Source organism: Girardinichthys multiradiatus, chromosome 15 (genome assembly GCF_021462225.1).
Source record: "Girardinichthys multiradiatus isolate DD_20200921_A chromosome 15, DD_fGirMul_XY1, whole genome shotgun sequence".
Lineage (NCBI taxonomy): Eukaryota > Metazoa > Chordata > Actinopteri > Cyprinodontiformes > Goodeidae > Girardinichthys > Girardinichthys multiradiatus.
The window spans coordinates 2,087,385-2,108,689 of record NC_061808.1 but is presented as its reverse complement, the minus strand read 5'-3'; the positions used below and the strand labels follow the sequence as shown (position 1 = coordinate 2,108,689).

Below are 21,305 nucleotides of genomic sequence, written 5' to 3'. Positions count from 1 at the left end.
CCTAATATATGTTTTTAATTCAGGTTAGTCCAAGTAAACAGTACAGTAGTCATTGTTTCTCTAAATCTCTCAGAATACTCCAGGTTTAATAAAGTTTAATGTTTATAAAACTACAGTCGAGAACAGGAGTGAGACTGGAGACCAAGACAATGGAACAGATGACATGGTAGGGACCCTTATTCACCACCAGGTGGCAGCAGAATCAACAATGCTCTTAACAAATTACAGTGAATCAAAAGACCTCTACACCTGACAGGTGAGATGTTACAGCTGGTCAACCAGTAAATAAAATGCTTTTAATGTTCTACTTTTCATAGTTTTTCAGATTTGATATCTCGATACTAAACTCTGAGCATCGTAACACAAACCAGGTATGAATTTCATTTTTCAGCATGAACATCAAGGTGATAAAGGTGCGTTTCCACTGTGTCCTCATGGAACCCTGAGAACATGAGCTCCAAGATGCTGCCATCACATTTGATCTTGTAATTGGAAGTTACTTGTAAGAGCTGATTAGGTCACATTTATGACTGCATTTTCAACGGTGGCAATGTTCAAATCTCTTGACTGATTTTAGTTTTCCCTCGTTTTCCATCCAGTACACTCTCATCAGTTTCTAAAAAGAAAGTACACCCCATTTCATTTCTGGGATTTTCTGTATCTACATACGAAAGAAGGTTCAAGAATTGATTTAAGTGTAAACAGAGCAGGAAAAAATCTCAAGTTGAGCTGATCAAACACAAACACTGACCGTCAGTGTGACCATCTCTATGGAAGCAGGAGTTTTCAGTGTGTTACCTGAAGCATAATGTGTCGATGGACAGACCTCAGCAGTGACTTTAGAGAAGCAGCCATTTCTTTTTGGGAATGGTTTTAAGTACAATCTCCAGGTCAGACGCCACAAACCCCAGTTAGGGTGTTAAAGGTTAAAGTTCATGACAATTAGAAAAGCACTGAACCAGTTTGGCTTTTTTGGAATGCTTTCGGACTAAATGCATAGCCTTGTACCAACTGTCATGCACAGTGGTGGAGGTCTGATGATTTGGGCTTTTTTTGTTGTTGTAGCCTTTTATACAAAAGTCAAAAATCAGATCAGGTATAAAATATTGTTGAAATATTGTATTGGTCATTCTCTCCATAAACAATATGGCAGCAGGACTTTTGCAAAGCTGCATCTGAATGAAGAACAAGACTTCTGGAACAATGTCCTTTGGAAGAGACCTTCTGTTTGTGATTGTGTTTGCAAATGAAGACAGGTTCTGTAGTTTGGGCCACAGAGACTTTATTAGATATTTCAGATGTTAGATGGGTCCAACAGGTGCAGACAAGGAAATAGAAAATCCTTCCCATGTTGGAAGACTGCAGTCTAACTGAGCGGCTCTAAACGTCCTGCAGCTTCAGGACGGACTGATACAGTGAGGGGGAGCAGGGCGGGCCAGGTGAGCTGGGGGAGTGAGAGGTGAGGAAGAGGAGGGACGGTGGCGTCTGGTTACAGTGAGACAGTTCACTTTTGTTCTGGCATCATGTCGTCGATGCCCTCTCCGCTCTCCAGACGCTTTTCCATGTTGACCAGCAGGTTGACTCCGTCCACCACCATCTGGACCAGCTCCACTTCTGAGAACCCAAGACGGTCTGCATTGGAGATGTCAAAGACTCCGCCTACTGCTGCAGTGTCCACACCACCTGAGACACAGACAGGAAGTGATGCAACATGCTGCAGAATCAGCCCCTAACATGTCTGAGGCAGCATACCTGTTCCTCGCTTCTGCAGCCGCAGCCTCTTCAGGACCTCTCCAAACTTCTCATGCTTGCTAAGATTTGGCAGCTTGACGTGAACGCCGGCTCTCAGTCCCGTCCCCAGATTGGACGGGCAGGTGAGGACGTAGCCCAGGTGTTCGTTCCACATGAACTCGTGTCCTCGGTTCTTGAACAAGTCTTCAATCTGAGAGACACAATGGACAGGTGAGATGGATTGTTCAACAGAGAGGGACAGGTGGGAGGAGGGAAGCAGGAGCTTACCTTGGTGAGCCCGGTGCAGAAGCGTGTGAAGACCTCACGCATGTTGCCTCCCTTCTGCATGCTGATGACACGCAGGTGATCCTCCTCGTTCACCCACACCAGGAAGGTCTTGTTGTCGTTGTGCCTGCAGGTGATGGATGATGTTTGGGTAAGAAAAGATGCCATCAGGTGGTTTTTTATATAGGGCATATGGGTAGTTGCCCAGGGAAAGTGAAGTGGGGTAGGCATGAGCGCCACATAAAATAAAACTTATGTCATCTATGCCCTGAACTGGTTTTCTATTGTTTTTACGCATGTGCAGTACAGAGGGCTTCCCCTGGTTGATGCTGGCACTAGGGAGGCGAGGTTATGGGTTTTCTGCAGGATTGCACTACTTTTTTCAGCCACAGAATCTCATGTAACTGCTTGTGTTTTCATTGGTTGGGGAACAGCAAAGGGAGGGGCTCACTCAGACCACCATTCATGCAAGAACCGCCACCAATCAGGCATGAAATGTTTGTTGGTAACATACTGACCAGATGCCACGGGCGTCGGGCCAGTCACGGGCCATACCGGACGCCAGCAGAAGAGGAGAAACAGGCTTATCAAACAGGAAGTGGTCATCTATCAGCTGCTGTTGCTCCTCCTCAGTCATGTTCTTCAGGGCGTAGTATTTCCCCTTCAGGTCTCCTTCCAGAGAGTCCAGAGCTGCAGGGAGACAGAAACCCAGAGTCAGAACGGACTCTGCCATACAGGTGGAGGCGTAAGAGTAATGAGCGTCCGGGTCATATGTCAACGATGCTGCCACATTGTGAGGTTGTTTCTGAGGAAACAAACTCAGAAAGAGGAACATGAGAGTTCTGTTCCAGGTTGGGACCGTGACAGCTTTAGACGTTAACATGAGGAAGTACAGCTTCACCTCAAAATGGAATGTAAAAAAAGTTCATTTCATATGTTTCATTTCAAAAGTGAAACTCTTACATAGATTCCTTTTATACAGAGTTGGCACTGTTGGTTCTAGTGTCTCTCATCTTCCTCCTGACAACAGCGCAGATTCTCTATGAGGTTTGTGTCGGGCCAGTTTGGTGGTGTTATAATGGTTATTGGACCAGCATTTGGTACCTTTGGTAGTGTGGGCTGGTACCAAGTCCTGCTGGAAAATGAAATCAGTATCTCTAAGCTTGTCAGCAGAGAAAAGCATGAATTGCTCAGAAACGTCCTGGCAGATGACTAGGTGGACCGTGGACTTCAGAAAGCCCAGTGGAGCAGAACCCTACATTATCACTGACAGTGGAATCTTCACACTGGACTTCAAGCAACGTGGATTCTGGGCCACTCCACTCTTCCTCTAGACTCTAGGACCTTGATTTTCAAATAAAGTGCAAACTTTACTTTCATCTGAAAAGAGGACTTTGGACCATTGAGAAACTGTCCGGTTCTGTTGCTCCTTAGCCCAGGGAAGATGTTTCTGATATTGTCTGTGGTTCAGGAGTGGTTTAACATAAGGAATGTGACAGTTGGAGCTCATGTTCTGGATCTGTCTGTGGTGGATCTTGAAGCTCTGATTCCAGCTGCTGTCCACACCTGATAATTCTTCCCAGAGCTTCGCTTCACAATCCTCTCAGTCATCCCTGTTGCCTTTACATCTTCTACCACTTTTTCCTTCCTCTCAATTTTCCCTTAATACGCTTGTATACAGCAACCTGAACTGCCATCTTCTTTTGAAATGAACTTTTGTGGTTTATTCTCCTCATATCTGGTGTCAGTGAGTCTCTGCTGGACATCTGTCCCCAGGTCTTTCCCATGATTGTGTTGAAAGTTAAGTTTGGGTTTTCATTAGCTGTAAACCATAATCATCCAAATTCAAATAAACACTTGAATTCAATCATTTTTGATGAAGCTATAAAGAGCATCACTGCTTGAAATGAATTACTAAAAGAAAGTTTGTTGGTATTCTAAGTTAATGAGATGTAATTAGTGTGAAATATTTTATGCTAAGATTAATAGTAAATTTTTTTTATGTGCAAATGCCCTCTTCACTGTCTCCTTCCTTTTGTCAAACACACACCTAACATTTTAATAAGAATAAAACATGAACAGCAAGATGACATCACAAGATTAAACTTTCTCAGCAAAAGAAAATACCTCATTTTTTAGAGTTATTAGAACTAAAGCTAAATCAATCACAGGAAGTTAAATTTCATTTTAAGCATGTTGTGTTTTGTATTGATGATTTTCTTTATGCCTCAGCGGTCCCCATTACTAGTGCTAGTATTAACATTCACTTTATTGCCAGATCGTTTTGGGCCTCTCTTCCTTCCAGAGTCCTGACCTCATCCCAAACAACACCTTTGGGAATAACAAGAGCGGAGTTCTCCTCCAGGTTTCTGGATGTCAGACCTTCTTGTCTGACATGTCTGGGCTCACATACGCTCTCATTATGGAAAGCCTTCTCAGACGAGCTGAAGCTGTTCTAGCAGCACAGGATGGACTGATATTATATCCTATGGATGGGGTGTAACGCCAGTTCATGTGTGTGAAGGCAGATGACTGAAAACTTTTGGCAATATAGTTAAATTCAATGAAATTTAGTTTGACTGCAACTTTTGATGAATCAGGAATATAATTAGTGTTTTTACTCTTCATTATAATCTCATTTTATGTCCCGAGCAACAACTGGAAGCAGAAATAAATGGATAATCTGGTCAAAATTCAGTTGCTGCTGCAAAAACAAAAAGATTGAGTTTTTCCCACCAAAAACAGCAGGCAAAAGTGCTCAACAGGCTGCTGGAAGGAAGACATCCAGCCGTCATCACTAAGCTATATTTGCACAGAGGTTTCTGCCAGCAGGGGGCAGCAGAGTCTCTTCATGTTCCCACTGGTTTGTTCAACTTGAATATAAAAGCTGCTGAGCTCATTAGTCGCCTCAGCGGAACCACGCTCTGCTCACGGTTACGTAACAGTTTAATCTGCCGCTGCGTTCACTGAGGCATGATGGGAAGTCTATAAATAAAGACTCATCCGTATCCGCAGCAGTCGGAGGAAAACAAACCAGAATGATTCGACCGCTTCAGAGAAAACCTGCATCATCAGGGTGTCCCTGAACGCAGCAGAATGTGGTGCTGAGGGTGCACCTCCTACAGTCCAGCGATGCTCCTCCACATCCTGCTGGTTTCTAATGTCCCGATGGCTCTGCTCTATTCAGCTGTTACATAACAGCATAGTTCTGATCTGGTGGCTCATCATCCTCACTTTATCCAAACACCCTCTAGAACCTGGGTTCAGCTTGTGTTTTACATCACGGACCTGATTATTTCTAAATCCACGATTCAATAAAAATGACCTTTTGTCTTTTAGTTAGTCCAGCTTCCCCGACTGCACTGGGCTAAACTCTGAACCTCAGGTATGTTTCCTGGTAGAAGCTGCTTTGAGTTAACAAGGTTCAACTTCCAACAAGCCGAGTTTAAACGTTTAGCAGCAGCAGAATTCTGGAACTGGACCCCAGAGAGCTGCAGGATTAGGGCTGACTGCAGCAATCCCGGAACAGTGATGTACCTTCGATGGAGAGCTGCTCGATGGCACGTCGCTCTCCACGGCTGGAATGTGGCGGCAAGCAGAAGCCACGGATGCTCCTTCCGGTCCGAACCCGAGAGCTCAGCACATAGTTTGGGTCCAGATCGTCTCCGCCCTGAAAACAGCAGGAGAAGGTTTGCAAGATGTGTCCAACATCAGGCAGTCCAATTTCAGCACCATGGACAGTTAACACAATCAGAACCAATGGTGGATCAGTCTGAACATTAAAGCAGGAGGTCATTTAATAACCTGTGGTGTTTCTTCATGGTAACCTGGAGTTTGGACCTTTAACTGTCTTCTATTGAGACCAGATCCAATTTTCACTTTTGTAATTCAGGTCATAGATTTTTGAATGAAAGCCAGACTGCCTTCTCGTCTCAGGAAGGAAAAACGCGTAACAGAACCAGAGAGACTTGAAAGATCTGGAAGATTCAGAATATCTTCACTGAAATGGGTGACGTCTGTAACTAATGCTTGCTTTACGTTAGAAGTGGAGTCTCTTGCTAAAAATGTTTCAGGATGCACAATCATGATTGGTCTCCTGGTACTGACTCCTCCCCCTGCTTACTAACTTCAGAGTTCAGGTTCGTTTGTTGAGGTTTAGCTGCAGGTTACTGGTTTAAATTACCTGCCAGGTTTTCAGGGTTCAACTTCCTGGTTTAGTCTGAGTTTACCTGCAGGTATTCATAGTTTACTTCCAGATCACCCGCAGGTTTTCACAGTTTAGGTCAGGTTTACTTGCAGGTTCTCTTTATAGAGGGAATCTAGAAGAAGTTCTGGGTTTAGGTCTATATTAATGTTAAGCTACTTAACTAGACTAGGGCTCCCTCATAGAAGACTGATTACATCTCAATGCAAAATTCATAGTTGAATAAAATGTCGATTGAATGACCTGTTTTGGTGTTTAGTTCTGAGTTACAGTATCTGGAAGAATTTTGGGGTAGATTCTAAAAGGAATAACCCTGAGTTACTTGCAGGTTAGTTTTCTGGGTTCTGGTTTGGTTCACCTGCAGGTTGGGTTCCTGGGTTCTGGTTTAGTTCACCTGCAGGTTGGTTTTCTGGGTTCTGGTTTGGTTCACCTGCAGGTTTGGTTCCTGGGTTCTGGTTTAGTTCACCTGCAGGTTTGGTTCCTGGGTTCTGGTTTGGTTCACCTGCAGGTTTGGTTCCTGGGTTCTGGTTTAGTTCACCTGCAGGTTGGTTTTGTGGGTTCTGGTTTAGTTCACCTCCAGGTTTGGTTCCTGGGTTCTGGTTTGGTTCACCTGCAGGTTGGTTTTCTGGGTTCTGGTTTAGTTCACCTCCAGGTTTGGTTCCTGGGTTCTGGTTTGGTTCACCTGCAGGTTGGTTTTGTGGCTTCTGGTTTAGTTCACCTGCAGGTTGGTTTTGTGGGTTCTGGTTTAGTTCACCTGCAGGTTGGTTTTGTGGGTTCTGGTTTAGTTCACCTGCAGGTTGGTTTTGTGGGTTCTGGTTTAGTTCACCTGCAGGTTGGTTTTGTGGGTTCTGGTTTAGTTCACCTGCAGGTTGGTTTTCTGGGTTCTGGTTTAGTTCACCTCCAGGTTTGGTTCCTGGGTTCTGGTTTAGTTCACCTGCAGGTTGGTTTTGTGGGTTCTGGTTTAGTTCACCTGCAGGTTGGTTTTCTGGGTTCTGGTTTAGTTCACCTCCAGGTTTGGTTCCTGGGTTCTGGTTTAGTTCACCTGCAGGTTGGTTTTGTGGGTTCTGGTTTAGTTCACCTGCAGGTTGGTTTTGTGGGTTCTGGTTTAGTTCACCTGCAGGTTGGTTTTGTGGGTTCTGGTTTAGTTCACCTGCAGGTTGGTTTTGTGGGTTCTGGTTTAGTTCACCTGCAGGTTGGTTTTGTGGGTTCTGGTTTAGTTCACCTGCAGGTTGGTTTTGTGGGTTCTGGTTTAGTTCACCTGCAGGTTGGTTTTGTGGGTTCTGGTTTAGTTCACCTGCAGGTTGGTTTTCTGGGTTCTGGTTTAGTTCACCTCCAGGTTTGGTTCCTGGGTTCTGGTTTGGTTCACCTGCAGGTTGGTTTTCTGGGTTCTGGTTTAGTTCACCTCCAGGTTTGGTTCCTGGGTTCTGGTTTGGTTCACCTGCAGGTTGGTTTTCTGGGTTCTGGTTTAGTTCACCTCCAGGTTTGGTTCCTGGGTTCTGGTTTGGTTCACCTGCAGGTTGGTTTTCTGGGTTCTGGTTTAGTTCACCTCCAGGTTTGGTTCCTGGGTTCTGGTTTAGTTCACCTGCAGGTTGGTTTTGTGGGTTCTGGTTTAGTTCACCTGCAGGTTGGTTTTGTGGGTTCTGGTTTAGTTCACCTGCAGGTTGGTTTTGTGGGTTCTGGTTTAGTTCACCTGCAGGTTGGTTTTGTGGGTTCTGGTTTAGTTCACCTGCAGGTTGGTTTTGTGGGTTCTGGTTTAGTTCACCTGCAGGTTGGTTTTCTGGGTTCTGGTTTAGTTCACCTCCAGGTTTGGTTCCTGGGTTCTGGTTTGGTTCACCTGCAGGTTGGTTTTCTGGGTTCTGGTTTAGTTCACCTCCAGGTTTGGTTCCTGGGTTCTGGTTTGGTTCACCTGCAGGTTGGTTTCCTGGGTTCTGGTTTAGTTCACCTGCAGGTTTTCTGCGTTTAGGTCCGTCTTGTGTGTGTCTGATGGTTTGTATCCTCCATGGCGGTCCTCGATCACGGGGTCCAGCAGGTCCTTGAACACCTCGTAGGTCTCCTCGTCTCCGGCCACGCAGCCCACCGTCATGATGAAAGGGTGACCTGCAGGGACACATGATTGGTGAGAAAACTGGTAAAACTCACAGCTTTACTGTTTTTTGCTCTGTGTTTTGACTTTGTTGGACTGCAGCGCTGCTCAACATGATTCTGGGTTTGATGAAGATCAGGAGATCAGACAGGAAGTAGGCGCTCCGCCCCCTGTGGGGGAATTAACGAGCAGAAATAACTTGATCCATCACGTCAATCCAATTAGGGTGGTATTATTGAACAGTAGCTGAACTGTAGAACAGAAAGTCTGTGAAGCTCAAACAATCTGGTACCTGGAAACACTTTGCTGCATTCAAGGACAACTTAGTAATATGAGTCTAAACAAAAACATTCCTCAGATTGACTCGTTGGTTCAAAAATAAAAACATTTGCTTAACTTTAGCATTTTATGTTAAAAAGTATTCGAGCATTAAAGTTAATAATTTATTCTTAAGCGTTATAGTCACAGTAATTAATGTGATTTTATTGCACTTACCTTCATCTGTTGAGAAAACGTGTTATTTTTTATTTATTTCCTGTGTTTTATCTGCAACAGAGACTGCCACATGTTAATGTGCAGCGTGATGTTCAAGCACAGGTGAGATGAGACCTTCAAACAGTCCAGAACCCCTGAAGAGCTCGGTTAGCTTTATGGGCCAGAATGATCCAGACATCTTTATCACAGACAGAGCAGTGATGTGGCCAAGGGGGGGCCCAAAGGGGCCAATGATTCTCTCTGTAACTTTGCAAACCCCACAAAAAAGTCTTTGTGTTCTGGTTCTGTAATTATGGATCTAAGAGGGAAGAAGGGACCAGTTCTAACAAGTTGAATAATTAAAAATTTTTTCTTCATAGAGCAGCTCTTTATTGCAAAGTTGAGTCCTACATTAGCTTCCATTTTGTATAGACTTGTTTTTCCATTTATCTTTACCAGAACTTCCTGGCCAAAGAGAATTGTGATGTCAATGGCACATTTCTGGATAAAAAAAAGAAATTAGCTCACCTACAGGGTTTTGTTTTTTAATTTGAGTCTACCTGCAGGTGTTCCAGGTTTAGCTCATGTTCGCCTGCTTCAGGTCTGAGTCCATCACTACACCCAGATTTTGATCCTGACTGGTGGTTTCTAGCTGTATTAACTGAAGCTGTGTGCTAACTTTTAAATGCTCTTCCTTTTGTCCAAAGATCATTACTTCCGTTTTTTTTTATTCAGCTGAAGAAAATTTTGGCCCATCCATGCATTGATTTCTTCGAAGCATTTACCCAGCGCTTGCAAGGTATATTTGCAAGGATTGCCAAGATTTCTGGGTTAGATTCAACATCACCAGCAGGATTTTGTTATGTTACTTTGCACTTTGAGTGTGTTCAACTCACATCCACCCACCCCTACAGCCCCTTAAATTTTGGTTTTGTTCTGCCACCCTAGGATTCTCATTGCCCCCCATCTGGCCACCCCATGGATGCACCCCTGCTTTAACACCCAAGAAGCAAACCTGACTGATGTTAATGACATGTTAAAGTGATGTGTTTGTGGACCAGGATGTGATGCTTTTTAGAGTCGTTGATCATCAGCTGTGATTCTTCAGGAGTTTCTGTGTTTCATGGAGGGCTTTAACAAATCCTGAACTGAGAATCTACTTAGTTGTACCTATTTAGATTACCCTGGACTTACCTGGGTTATCGACGCCGGTCTGGATGATATCATCCAGGGTGAACCCGCTGGGCGTCTCCTTGTTGCGCAGCTTGGAGTACATTTCCAGTGTGAGCACCTTGGCCATGTGGTTGTTGTGCTGGCTGAGGTCGGGGTACTCCTGCTCCGCCGAGTAGTTCATCTTAAACTTGTTGTGGGTGTTTCCAAAAGGCATGATGACGTCTGGGCTGCTGACCAGGGAGGAGATCGGAAAATAATGGAAGAAAATAAATCATGGAATCACTCAAAGCACATTTTTTAAAATGTATTAACGTTGAATATTACATTTTTATCAAGTTGATTGTTTGGTTCAGAGGTGGTCCAAGGTTATTCTAAGAAGAACATATTTGGGCCACCTTTCATTTGGTTCAAACTTGAAATTTTAATTCCCTTTCATAGGTTCAGTTCTGGTTTTCAAAATAAATCTTGAAAATCCTCCAAATGTAAATATTTCATTTTGTATTTACTTACAAATGTAGCTCTCACATTACAAATGGAACTAAGCCAGGCGTGATCAAATGTAGTTCTGTTGGCCTTTCAAAATTAAGCTGAAATACTCTTCAAAATAAAAGCTGTACGTTTTCATAGGTAATTACGAAGCCAGGTTTCAGATTCCTAATAGGCTTTAAACACTAAAACTGTTGCATTTTGGGCCGAAATCAAACAGATACTTGTTATGCTGTTGGGTGGTACGCACCAAGGCTCCATTTATTATTATTACTTTTTTCTTCCTTATTCAATCAAGGTCCAAGCAGCAGGATCAATTAAATTGGTTTTAAATCATGTCTCATTCAAACATTGACGGTTTTCTGTAGGATGTAACGGATGCATCTGTAAAGCTGTTCTGGGTGGATTCAGGGTGAGCTCTGTTCATTTATTTCCCAGTTATAAAAAGTCAAAATGTGAATAAACTGCAGGAATAAAATGGAGAGAAATCTGATCTGAGAGCAGCAGTACCAGCAGAAGCTGCTCAGTCATGCAGCAGTTTAACAACCCGAACCTGCGCGTCACCGGAGCTCAGCTGCAGAATCAGCTGCTTCTTGTTCTTGACCTTCAGGGTAGAAGCAGAACCGCAGTTTTTTTGGTTCCGTCAGATGATTGGGACTCAGCTGACATCACACCGAAAATAAACCCGGTTCGGGACAGAATCTTTGGCTCTGACACGGCAGGGTTTGGGGGGTTGCAACCGAGACACAAAGGGATTAATGATGTGCGGGAGGCCGTCGAATGACGCAGCAGCCTGCTTCACGCGGCTGCGGCAACGCGCGCGCGAAGCCCCGGTCACCTTCAGCACCATCCGAACCAGAACCAGTTCTGAGGGTTAGAACAGGTCGGTTTCTGGTGAAACCAGAGGATCGGAATCATCCCAAAATGCATTAAATCCATAGGATTTGAGCATGCGTCGTTGGTTGGCTTAGTCTGCGCACAAAAGCTGCTGCTGCGTCGCTCTTCTTTGCGCAGATTAAAATGGGTTCTGGTGCGGATGTGGATTTAAGGTGGATTTGATCTTTTCTAAGGAAGCCTTTTGTCAGAGAGTCTGCAGACGGGGCCTGCGGACTGTAGATCACTGAGCGCATCCCTCTGCAGATTGTCGCTGCACAACACCTGAACAGGGCCGACCGCAAGGTCGGCAGACTAACCCAGAGCGGCTCTCTGCAGCTCAGCAGCAGTAAACAAACAAGCAGTAAACAGTCCTCCTGTCTGCAGATGATCTTCTGCATATTTAACCCACCGTCCCACACTGACACCCTGTAATTAGTCTGGTTCCTGTAGAACCTTATGCACGGATGCTGTGAATCATGACTGGTCAGGCTGAAGGTGCTCCTACCTGTCGTTCAATCTGAGATGAGAAGGTCTGGAAAGAGCTCCGGTTCTCCTGCTGCCGCTGCTGCTGCGGATTAAACCGGCGCTCGGCGTTTTATAACCGCCCCCCGCCTCCCATTGGCTCCTATTTACGGTCCATTCATTCGATTGGCGGAAAGAGCTTGCGGCTGGTCATGTGACCAGTGTAAGACCCGACCACTTGTCTCTGCTGTCCGGAGTCAGATTCCTTTCGCAGTGCCTCTGAGCCAAACAGTCAGGAAGGACAGAGAAGAAGGCTCAGGATAAAATCAGCTGAAATCATGAAGTGATCCGCATGGATCCCCACTGTGGGACCCCACAGGGCCGGCCTGAAGAGAACTTTAATCCACCCAGAACAGGTGTACAAATACACCAAATATACACATAGAACAGAGAAAGTTCAAAGTCTGAATGTTAACATAATTTAAAACTAATTAAATAATTTCTGCTGCTTTTGTCTTTGTTGGGAAAACACTTTGTAAAGATTTATAAATAGATCAACAAGAGGGAAGAAGAAGAAACCATTGAAGAACTTTTGATACTTGGTGTGAGCCACCTAACATCATGATAAACAGGAATCTGGATCCTGCCTTTGGAATGACTGGAACATCCATCCATCCATTTTCCAGACCAGCTTCTTCCGTACGGGTCGCAGGGGAGCTGGTGCCTCTCCAGCAGTCTACGGCGAGAGGCGGGGTTCACCCTGGACAGGTCACCAGTCCATCGCAGGGCAACACAGAGACACACAGGACAAACAACCATGCACACACTCATTCACATCTAAGGGCAATTTAGAGAAACCAATTAACCTGACAGTCATGTTTTTGGACTGTGGGAGGAAGCTGGAGTACCTGGAGGGAACCCACGCATGCACGGGGAGAACATGCCACTTCCAGACCTTCTTGCTGCAAGGCAACAGTGCTACTAACGGTGCCATCGTGCACCTCTCAAATTAATCCACTGAGACTAAATATTTGTTGTCTGAAAATGATTTTCTATAAACCTCCTCATGAACATGGATCACATTTATTGGTTGGAGATGTTTGCATTTGTTCTGATGTTTATTAGCAACAAGCTTTTCCAGCCATCATGTGTCTTTAGGACTGTTGATAAAAAATTAAATATTTATTTCTACACAAATTGAAGATTGAGCTGAACGGTCCATTTTACATGTCACTGCATGAAATGCATAAACAAAACCAAATGGGTTTATTGATTAAATGCTCTGCAGCAGGATGACAAACTGTCCTCAGAGGTGGGTGGATTTCTGTGGTGACCGAGCACTTTCTCCTGCAGCTCTGCATTATTTATCTGCAGCAGGAAGCCGTGTGTGTGTGTGTGTGTGTGTGTGTGTGTGCTGCTCCCTCTCAGTGATTAATATCAGATTGGTAAAGTCCAAAGATCTGTATCTGGAGGGAAATTCTTTCAAACCTGCTGAACTTTAGAACTGTAGAGGAATTATTTCCGTTCTCCTGGAACATGGAGCTTGTCTTAGATTGTTTTCTCAAACAAATGCTTTAAATGTTTAGAAACTTTTCCAGATACATCCAAAATTCTGATGATCAGCGAGTAACCAGGAGAACGGTGGCTGTGAAACACCGCACCAATGAGCTATGTTTGGGCCATCTGCTTTTTCAGTCAAGGGCTGCAGGGATCCGTTACCAACCGAACTCCAACTGATTTCCTGAATGAAACTGTTTACAACCAGGATTAAATTCTGGCTGAAAGAAAAACAAAGCTGCTCCCAAGAATTCATTGTCGTGATGCAGGACACAGTTATACGAAGTGTTTGTTTTCTTATTTTTTATATTTTTTATATCTGTGTGTATTTGAATTCTCTAAATGTATTGGACTAATAATAATGTTCTATAATGTAGTTTTAGCCAGAGTTATTAGTTGTCTTATGTAAGAGTCCATCTAGGGACCAGATTTAAAAATTGGCAATAAATTCTCTGTACTATTATCATTATCATTATTATTATTATTATTATTATTATTCCTTTTGGATCGAGATCTTCGTGCTTCTGCCAGACTGTAGAAGGATCTCCTGACATCAGGAATACAATGGATCATCCGTTTTATGGATCGCTCCTCTGTGATTCACTTTATTGTTGAGAACCTTTACAGTCTGGTGAACTGGAGGGTTTAGATCTTGGAGAGTGATTCTCCCTGGGATCTGCAGGTATTATAGGGGAGATCTACTGGATTTTAGGATTGCTAAACTTGAGACAGATCATGTTTTAACTTGTAACGTTTCTCTACAGAACCAGAGAGATTCTTTCATATCTACTGGAGCGTAAGTTGATCCTCTTGTATCCACTGGACTCTGGAGCAATCATCTGGAAACTATTTAGTCTGAAGGGGTATTCTGTGAAATCTGTAGGTCTTCAGATCAGAATCAGAATCAGAATCAGAATCAGAATCAGAAAAGCTTTATTGCCAAGTACGTTTTTGGACATACAAGGAATTTGTTTTGGCGTAGTCGGTGCAATACAGTACAAATTAAACAGTATAAACATATCTACAATATAATATAAATATATGTGCACAGTTTTAAGTGAGTGAGAGTAAATATAGAGCAGTATAAGATGCAAGAGCAATACAACAGTGCAGGTGATCATTGTGCAAGTAAAGCAGGAGTCCAAGCTGAGCGTTAATGTAACGCATAGAGTTACAGTTTACAGGTGTCCTGTCAGCAAAAAAAGGGGGGGTGTGGGGGAAAGGGAGAGTGTCAGGGTGGTTTCTGGGCTTTGTTAACCAGGCTGGTGGCAGATGGGAAAAAACTGTTCTTGTGGTGTGAGGTTTTGGTCCGGATGGACCGCAGCCTCCTGCCAGAGGGGAGAGTCTCAAAGAGTCTGTGACCGGGGTGGGAGGGATCAGCCAGAATCTTCCCTGCCCGCTTCAGGGTCCTGGAGGTGTACAGTTCCTGGAGCGACAGTAGACTGCAGCCAATCACCTTCTCAGCAGACCGAATGACACGCTGCAGCCTGCCCTTATCCTTGGCTGTAGCAGCGGCGTACCAGATGGTGATGGAGGAGGTGAGGATGGACTCAATGATGGCTGTGTAGAAGTGCACCATCATAGTCTTTGGCAGGTTGAATTTCTTCAGCTGCCGCAGGAAGAACATCCTCTGCTGGGCTTTCTTGATGAGGGAGCTGATGTTTGGCTCCCACTTGAGATCCTGGGAGATGATGGTTCCCAGGAAGCGGAAAGATTCCACAGTGTCAATTGTGGAGTCACAGAGGGTGATGGGGCAGGTGGGGCTGGGTTCTGCCTGAAGTTCACAACCATCTCCACTGTCTTTAGAGCGTTGAGCTCAAGGTTGTTCTGGCTGCACCAGTCCAACAGATGGTCCACCTCCCATCTGTACGCAGACTCGTCACCATCAGAGATGAGTCCGATCAGGGTGGTGTCGTCCGCAAACTTCAGAAGCTTGACAGACTGGTGACTGGAGGTGCAGCTGTTGGTGTACAGGGAGAAGAGCAGAGGAGAGAGAACACAGCCTTGGGGGGAACCGGTGCTGATGGTCAGGGAGTCAGAGACGTGCTTCCCCAGCCTCACGCGCTGCTTCCTGTCAGACAGGAAGTCAGTGATCCACCTGCAGGTGGAGTCGGGCACACTCAGCTGGGAGAGCTTCTCCTGTAGCAGAACTGGGACGATGGTGTTGAAGGCAGAGCTGAAATCCACAAACAGGATCCTGGCGTAGGTTCCTGTGGAGTCCAGGTGCCGGAGGAATCTTCTCTGTTTTCCTTCATTGTCAAGAGATTGCTTCAGATCCACTGGACTTTAAAGAATCCTATGAGTTCTCTGGGATTTTAAAGGTATTACGTTGGATCTACAGGATGGTATGGAGATCCTCATACATCTGGTGCACTGCTGATGGTTTATCTTTTCATCTTCTGGACTATAGTGAATGTATTTGTGCTCCTTTGGCTTTAGGGATGGGGCTGTCTTCTGGAACCAGTGGGTTTTAGAAGAATTCCCTTTAAGGATCAGAGTAGTGCAGTTTGACTCTTCTAGGGCCGATGTCCTGAAGGATCTGATATAACCCTCCTCCTCCTCCTCAGCCTCTCTCCAGGTTCTGCAGGAACCTACTAATGACATTCATTTACATCAAGTGTGGTTTGAGGGAGGAACATCTAAAACATGGCAGGGACTGAGGACTGGATTTGCCCACCCCTGTATCCAGACTGTGGGACATTCTGTGCTTTTGGTTGGACTGGAAGGAGATGCTCTTTTCTTGTTTCGTTAAAAACGTCTTCTCATTTCTGTCCATTTTTACTCATTTACAGACAACCAAGCATTTCCTAAGTTTCTGTTCTGAAGCCTTTTCCTCTATCAAGGTACAATTTGCAGAATCCATTTCCCTCCTGAACAGAAACTTCAGGATTTAACTTCTGGGTAAAATCATAAACCAACGCTGCCATGAAGAAGCTGTTGGAAGATGGTTCCTCTTATTACCTCTGTTCTGCCTCTTTAGACTGTCTTTACTGCAGCTTGGATGGTTCCTGCTCAGGGCTGCAGATTATATAATCTGCCTGCTGCTGGATTAAAGCAGCCAGAACAACCAGGGGAGGATTTTCTCACAGCGACGGCTGCTGTTTGGTTCCGCCTGCTTCTGTCATTACTTTGCGTGCAGTTTTAAAGCAGAGAAAACAGATTAAACACATGAAGAGATGCTACTGAGGTCAAACTGATGCATGTTTCTGCATTACCTGCAGCTCATCATCAGTAAGACAAAGAACCTAGCTATGGATACATGTTCTGCAGGTATCTCCTGGACATTTCGTTTTTACTGAATATTTAAATAAACTAGAAAAACGGTATTTGATGCATAAATAACCTGTGAATGCTGTTCACTGAATGGTTGGATGATGTGCCGAAAAAGTCCGGAACAGTTTCTCCACTCCATACAATCCTTTTTAAAGCTGTTATCAGCATCCTGGATATGTGGACTCAACTGTAGGATAGGTGGCTTCATGGCTCCAGTAAATGATCATCTACCAGCAGGTGGATGATCAGCTAATCTCACCCACCGCACAAAGAAAATAAACTGATACGTTACGACATGGGTGGAAAATGGTAGGCTTACAAACACAAAATGAAAGTAGGAAGTGATGAAATGGACATGAAATGTGTGTGTGAATGGATAAAGGGGCAAATGACCCAGAACCTGTGAGAAGCAGCATGGACCTAAATGAGAAGATGATGAAGTTTAGATCTTCGGAGATCAGCTGCCCAGAGAGAGGCCGGAGTTTGAGACGGTTGTTTATCACGTCCAATCAGCACAGTTTATATTTAGGATGACCACACTAGTCTTCTTCCTCAGGCTGCCCACGGTGCCACAGCTGCCAATGTGTGTCATATGATGTTTTCTTCCTTAGGAGAAGAATGAAGATCTTTAAATTCAGCACTTTGACATTTTTAACAAAGCCACAATTTTAGGAATAAAGATTAGTGTGAGTTGTGGTTGTGCGTCTGCAGAAGATTTGCTTGGATTGTGTCCAGTTTTACATCAAACCTCTTTCCGCATCGTGTTACTGCTCACACATGAAGTACATTTCTCTCAGAATACTTCTGGATCGGAGTATTTGGGGTATTGTTGTCCTGAAGGGGATTATACCAGATAAACTCTCCAGACAGACTGAACTTCAGCCTAGATTAGGCTATGCAGCTGACCACGCCCACCTGGCCTCCTGATTTGCATATGAAATGAGGGCACTAATGAATGAAACAGTGAAGTCTTTGTTGGTGAGTAAATCTCTGCTTCAGACCAAGTGTTTCCTGACGCGGTTTGGATCTTGCAGGCAAACAGGAGGTGCTGGGGATCAGGCCGCCATGCAGAGCCGGCCTCATGTAGAAGAAGACTTTGTGGGGCCCCCAGCGATAGCTTTAATTCACCCAGGGCAGGTTATCAAATGCCCAAGTTGTTCACATACTAGAGAAAACCTTCACAGTTTGAATGTTACGTTGACAGAGTCAGAATTTAAAGCTCATTTAGTCATTTCTGCTGCTTGTGTCCCAGTTAGGGAAAGTGTTTTACACTGTGCTTTATATAAATATACCACTACTATTACTGCTAATAATAATAATTAAAAACCGTTTGTTGGTGCATATCACAAGTATTTGTTGTGTGGTTTCTGCCAAACAACAGAACAGACCATTAAAAGAAAAACTTTTATTTTTAAAAGCATCTGTCAGCTTTCATTTTGAAAGTCCAACAGAATCCCTTTGTTCATGTTGAGTTTGGGTTCAACTTGCAATAATCTTTCAAAAGCTGAGGTTTTTATTTTTAAGAGAATGCATGAGCTTTATTTTGAAGGGCTGACAATTCTCTTTTTGATCAGTTAACTCAGTTTCAATATTACAAAACAGTAAATATACAAACCTTTATTTTGAAAAGTATCTTAAACTTCTATATTGATAGAACAGCCTCAGGGATTGATTTAGTTGTATTTACCTTGTTGAAACTACTGTTGCAAAAATCCACTTAATGTAATGTTTACGGTTTTATTTTGAAGGGATTGTTTAACCTTTATTTCTGATGCCTGGTTTAGATACATTAGTATCGCAGAACAATGAGCTTTGTGGTTTTTATGAGGTGACCGTGGCTCAGTGGGTTGAGTAGTTTTCCTGCAATCTGAAAGTTTTGGATTTTAATCCTGCGGCATGTTGAAGTGCCCTTGGGCAAGGCAACCCCATGCTGTCTACCGATCTGCATCCCGTGTAAGATTGTGAGTGTGACTGAGGCTTCAGTGCAAAGTGCTTTGAGTGGTTTGTATGACTAGAAAATAACAGTGAATGGTGCTGATCACTGGTCTGGACCCTTGTTGCTATGGTAGGCACTGATGGGGCGGTGATAAAAATAACCGTATGAAAGGAGCCTAGAAAGGAATTCTGCCCAGGGCCACATAAAACCCTGGTTCCCCTCTGCTGGATGTGGTTTTTAAAGCCTCTGTGTTGTTAATGTGTCTTTTCCTCTGCTAAAGCAGTTTCTCTCCATCCAGGCTCAACAAATCGATGGTGTCGTTCAATAATGTAGATTTACTGACTCGACCTTCAGCAGGTGGACGGGCGTGGCACGCCATGACACCCGGGATGCTGCAGGGGGGGAAGAGGTCTGTCAGAGCAGAGGGAGCCGTGTCAGCATTAAAAAAAGTATCTGTTTCTGTGTCTAATCTCACCCACCCTACATACAGTGGGTAAATCTGTTGGTATGTCAGTGTTTTTATCCAGTCGCAACACCAGCAGGTGCTGAGAGCTGAATATAAACCAGATCCTACACCCCTTCCCCCACCTGTCCTCCATCTTCCCCTCTGCCCCTCCCCCATGCTCCATCAGCATGTAGACTGGCTCCAGTGCTCCCCCCACACAGCCACCCCCACCCCTTATGTCATTTATTCATGATCGAGCTCAGAGAGACGGAGGGGGAGCAGCTCTTTTCACACTGTGGTCACCTGACAGCGCCGCCAACGTGAGCTTACCCTACTGCCGGCTGCAGCCAATCACGGCCTTCGTCAGCCTCAATCTGTTGTGATGGGCTGTGGATGTCAACAGAGCCGTTTGGTCAGCAGACAGCTGTAGGTACGCGAACGCCTCATTCCGAGGAGGCAGTGAACACATCCCGGTGATGGAAGGGGAGAACATGGCAGAGTGGTTTCCTGCAGGGAGCCTTAAAGGGCCAGTCCTTCACATTTTACAGTCAGTGCATAAATTTGCTCCTGATATGTTGGTAAAATATTGGAGGTTGCATGAAATGTTTTACCGACCCGGATACATGCAGCAGAAATGATTAGATGAGCTTTTAGTTATGACTCTGCCAGTTAACATTCAATCTTTGAAGATTTCCTGCGGTATGTGAGCAAGTGGTTCAATCTCTTTTGGGGCCCACGGCCTGGAGGGAGCCCAAAGCAGCTACAAAGTCCACTTATACCTCAGGCTTGGTTCTGAGTTTATTATCACAGAGTCCAGCTGAACAGCAAACACTCGGCAGATGATTAGACATAAGAACCTGCATAAAATCTGTCCAAAGGAAAGCTGTCTGAACATGGAGGCGTTTCCTTTCCTTCACTGCGAGCTGATGACATCATCATCTCATTCAGCCTGTGCAGGCTGCTGGCGTCGTGGTCCTGCATGCTGAATAAAGTTTTTATGTGTTTGAACAAAGCCTGCTGGCAGCTTTTGAACAGCAGCTGTCAGCAGATGCAATGGTCGTCGTCGCCCCTGTCCATCCGAGCGTCGACTCTCAGCGCCTGGTTACTAGGCAACCAGCGGCCAGCGACCATGAGCGCTTTGTTCGTCAACAAGTTGGAAGGAAGGAGGGACACAACTTAGACTCATGATCACTGAACTGTTCAACATGGAGTAACAACACAGTTGTTTCCATTTAAAAAGACAAACCCATGATGTTTAATCCTGCTGAGTTACATCAGCAAGATATCATCAAAATTACACAAATAAACATCTGATGATTTGAAGATTCAAGGCACAATGTCGTCTAATAAGAGGTGCCCATGGTTATATGAGGCTCCAGGAAGAGTTCCTGTCTGGACCCTTTTCGTTTGGTTCATGCTTGATCATTGCTGAGAGATCCAACACTTACACAGACCGCTCAGCAGAACCCGATATGATGGGATGCAGATGATTCCTCCGTTCGCCATTTTGTCATTTTGTTCCCAACATCTTCAGGTCCAAAATGGTACCGTAGGAAATTCTGTACCTTTCTAAGGGACGTTTCACACCTGCCTCGACAGCAATGATTTAAAGTAATTTCCTGTTTATTCTCTTCTGCATTCAAATGTGTTTATGAGACACCAATAGATAATATTGTGGTTTGATCAGAGGTCATAATCATATTTCACGAGAATCAATTTACCCAAACTGAGATTAGCACAACAATCAATAGAAGTAGGATGTATTATAAGGTCTTCAGGAAATATTATTCAATCAAATCAAATTTTATTTCCACAATTCATCAAAACCACCTAAATACCAAGAGAAATAAACAGGTATTGGTTTTAACAGAAGGGTGCAGGTGTGAACAGGTAACATTTTGGTCCAAACTGGGGTACAAATTACTTCAGCCTCATGACTTGCTTCAGGTTGGAGAACTGATCCCAGGTCTGTTTGTGCTGCATCATCGGAGTAAACACTCCTTCAGGTTCACGAGGCTGCAGCAGCTACCATCATTAACATGAATAATGAGATAATCCACCCCCACACACACATATCAGAGCAGATTATTGATCAGCTGATCAGAACACACGCTACCATAACCAACAGGAGCTCCATCTTATCCTCCCTACCTTCATATCTTCTTCCTCATCCCTCCATTCTTCTTGCCCTTCATACTCCGTCCTTCCCTCCAGACCCCCATCATTCCTTCCTGAACCTGATCATCCACACTTATGTGAGTCTTGTCTCCATGACAACATGCTGGAAAATATGATGTCATTGATCAATGAAAGTGATCTC

The 21,305-nt window shown here is 44.4% G+C and overlaps 1 protein-coding gene across 2 annotated transcripts; it reads right to left on the bottom strand.

Annotated features, from left to right (window-relative positions):
* Positions 1-1,265: 1,265 nt before the first annotated feature.
* Positions 1,266-11,963, bottom strand: LOC124881785 (creatine kinase B-type). Of its 2 annotated transcripts, none has more exons than XM_047387573.1 (8): positions 11,818-11,963; positions 9,972-10,177; positions 8,163-8,317; positions 5,554-5,686; positions 2,535-2,706; positions 2,020-2,143; positions 1,753-1,942; positions 1,266-1,683 (listed from the first exon to the last, which is right to left on the bottom strand). In XM_047387573.1, exons 2-8 carry the CDS (start codon positions 10,162-10,164, stop codon positions 1,505-1,507), a joined length of 1,146 nt encoding a protein of 381 aa, XP_047243529.1. In that variant the 5' UTR covers positions 10,165-10,177; positions 11,818-11,963; the 3' UTR covers positions 1,266-1,504. The 2 variants fall into 2 exon arrangements, with proteins under 2 accessions (XP_047243529.1, XP_047243530.1); XM_047387574.1 differs by having other exon boundaries at positions 9,972-10,180; positions 11,818-11,931.
* Between the last annotated feature and the right edge of the window lie 9,342 nt (positions 11,964-21,305).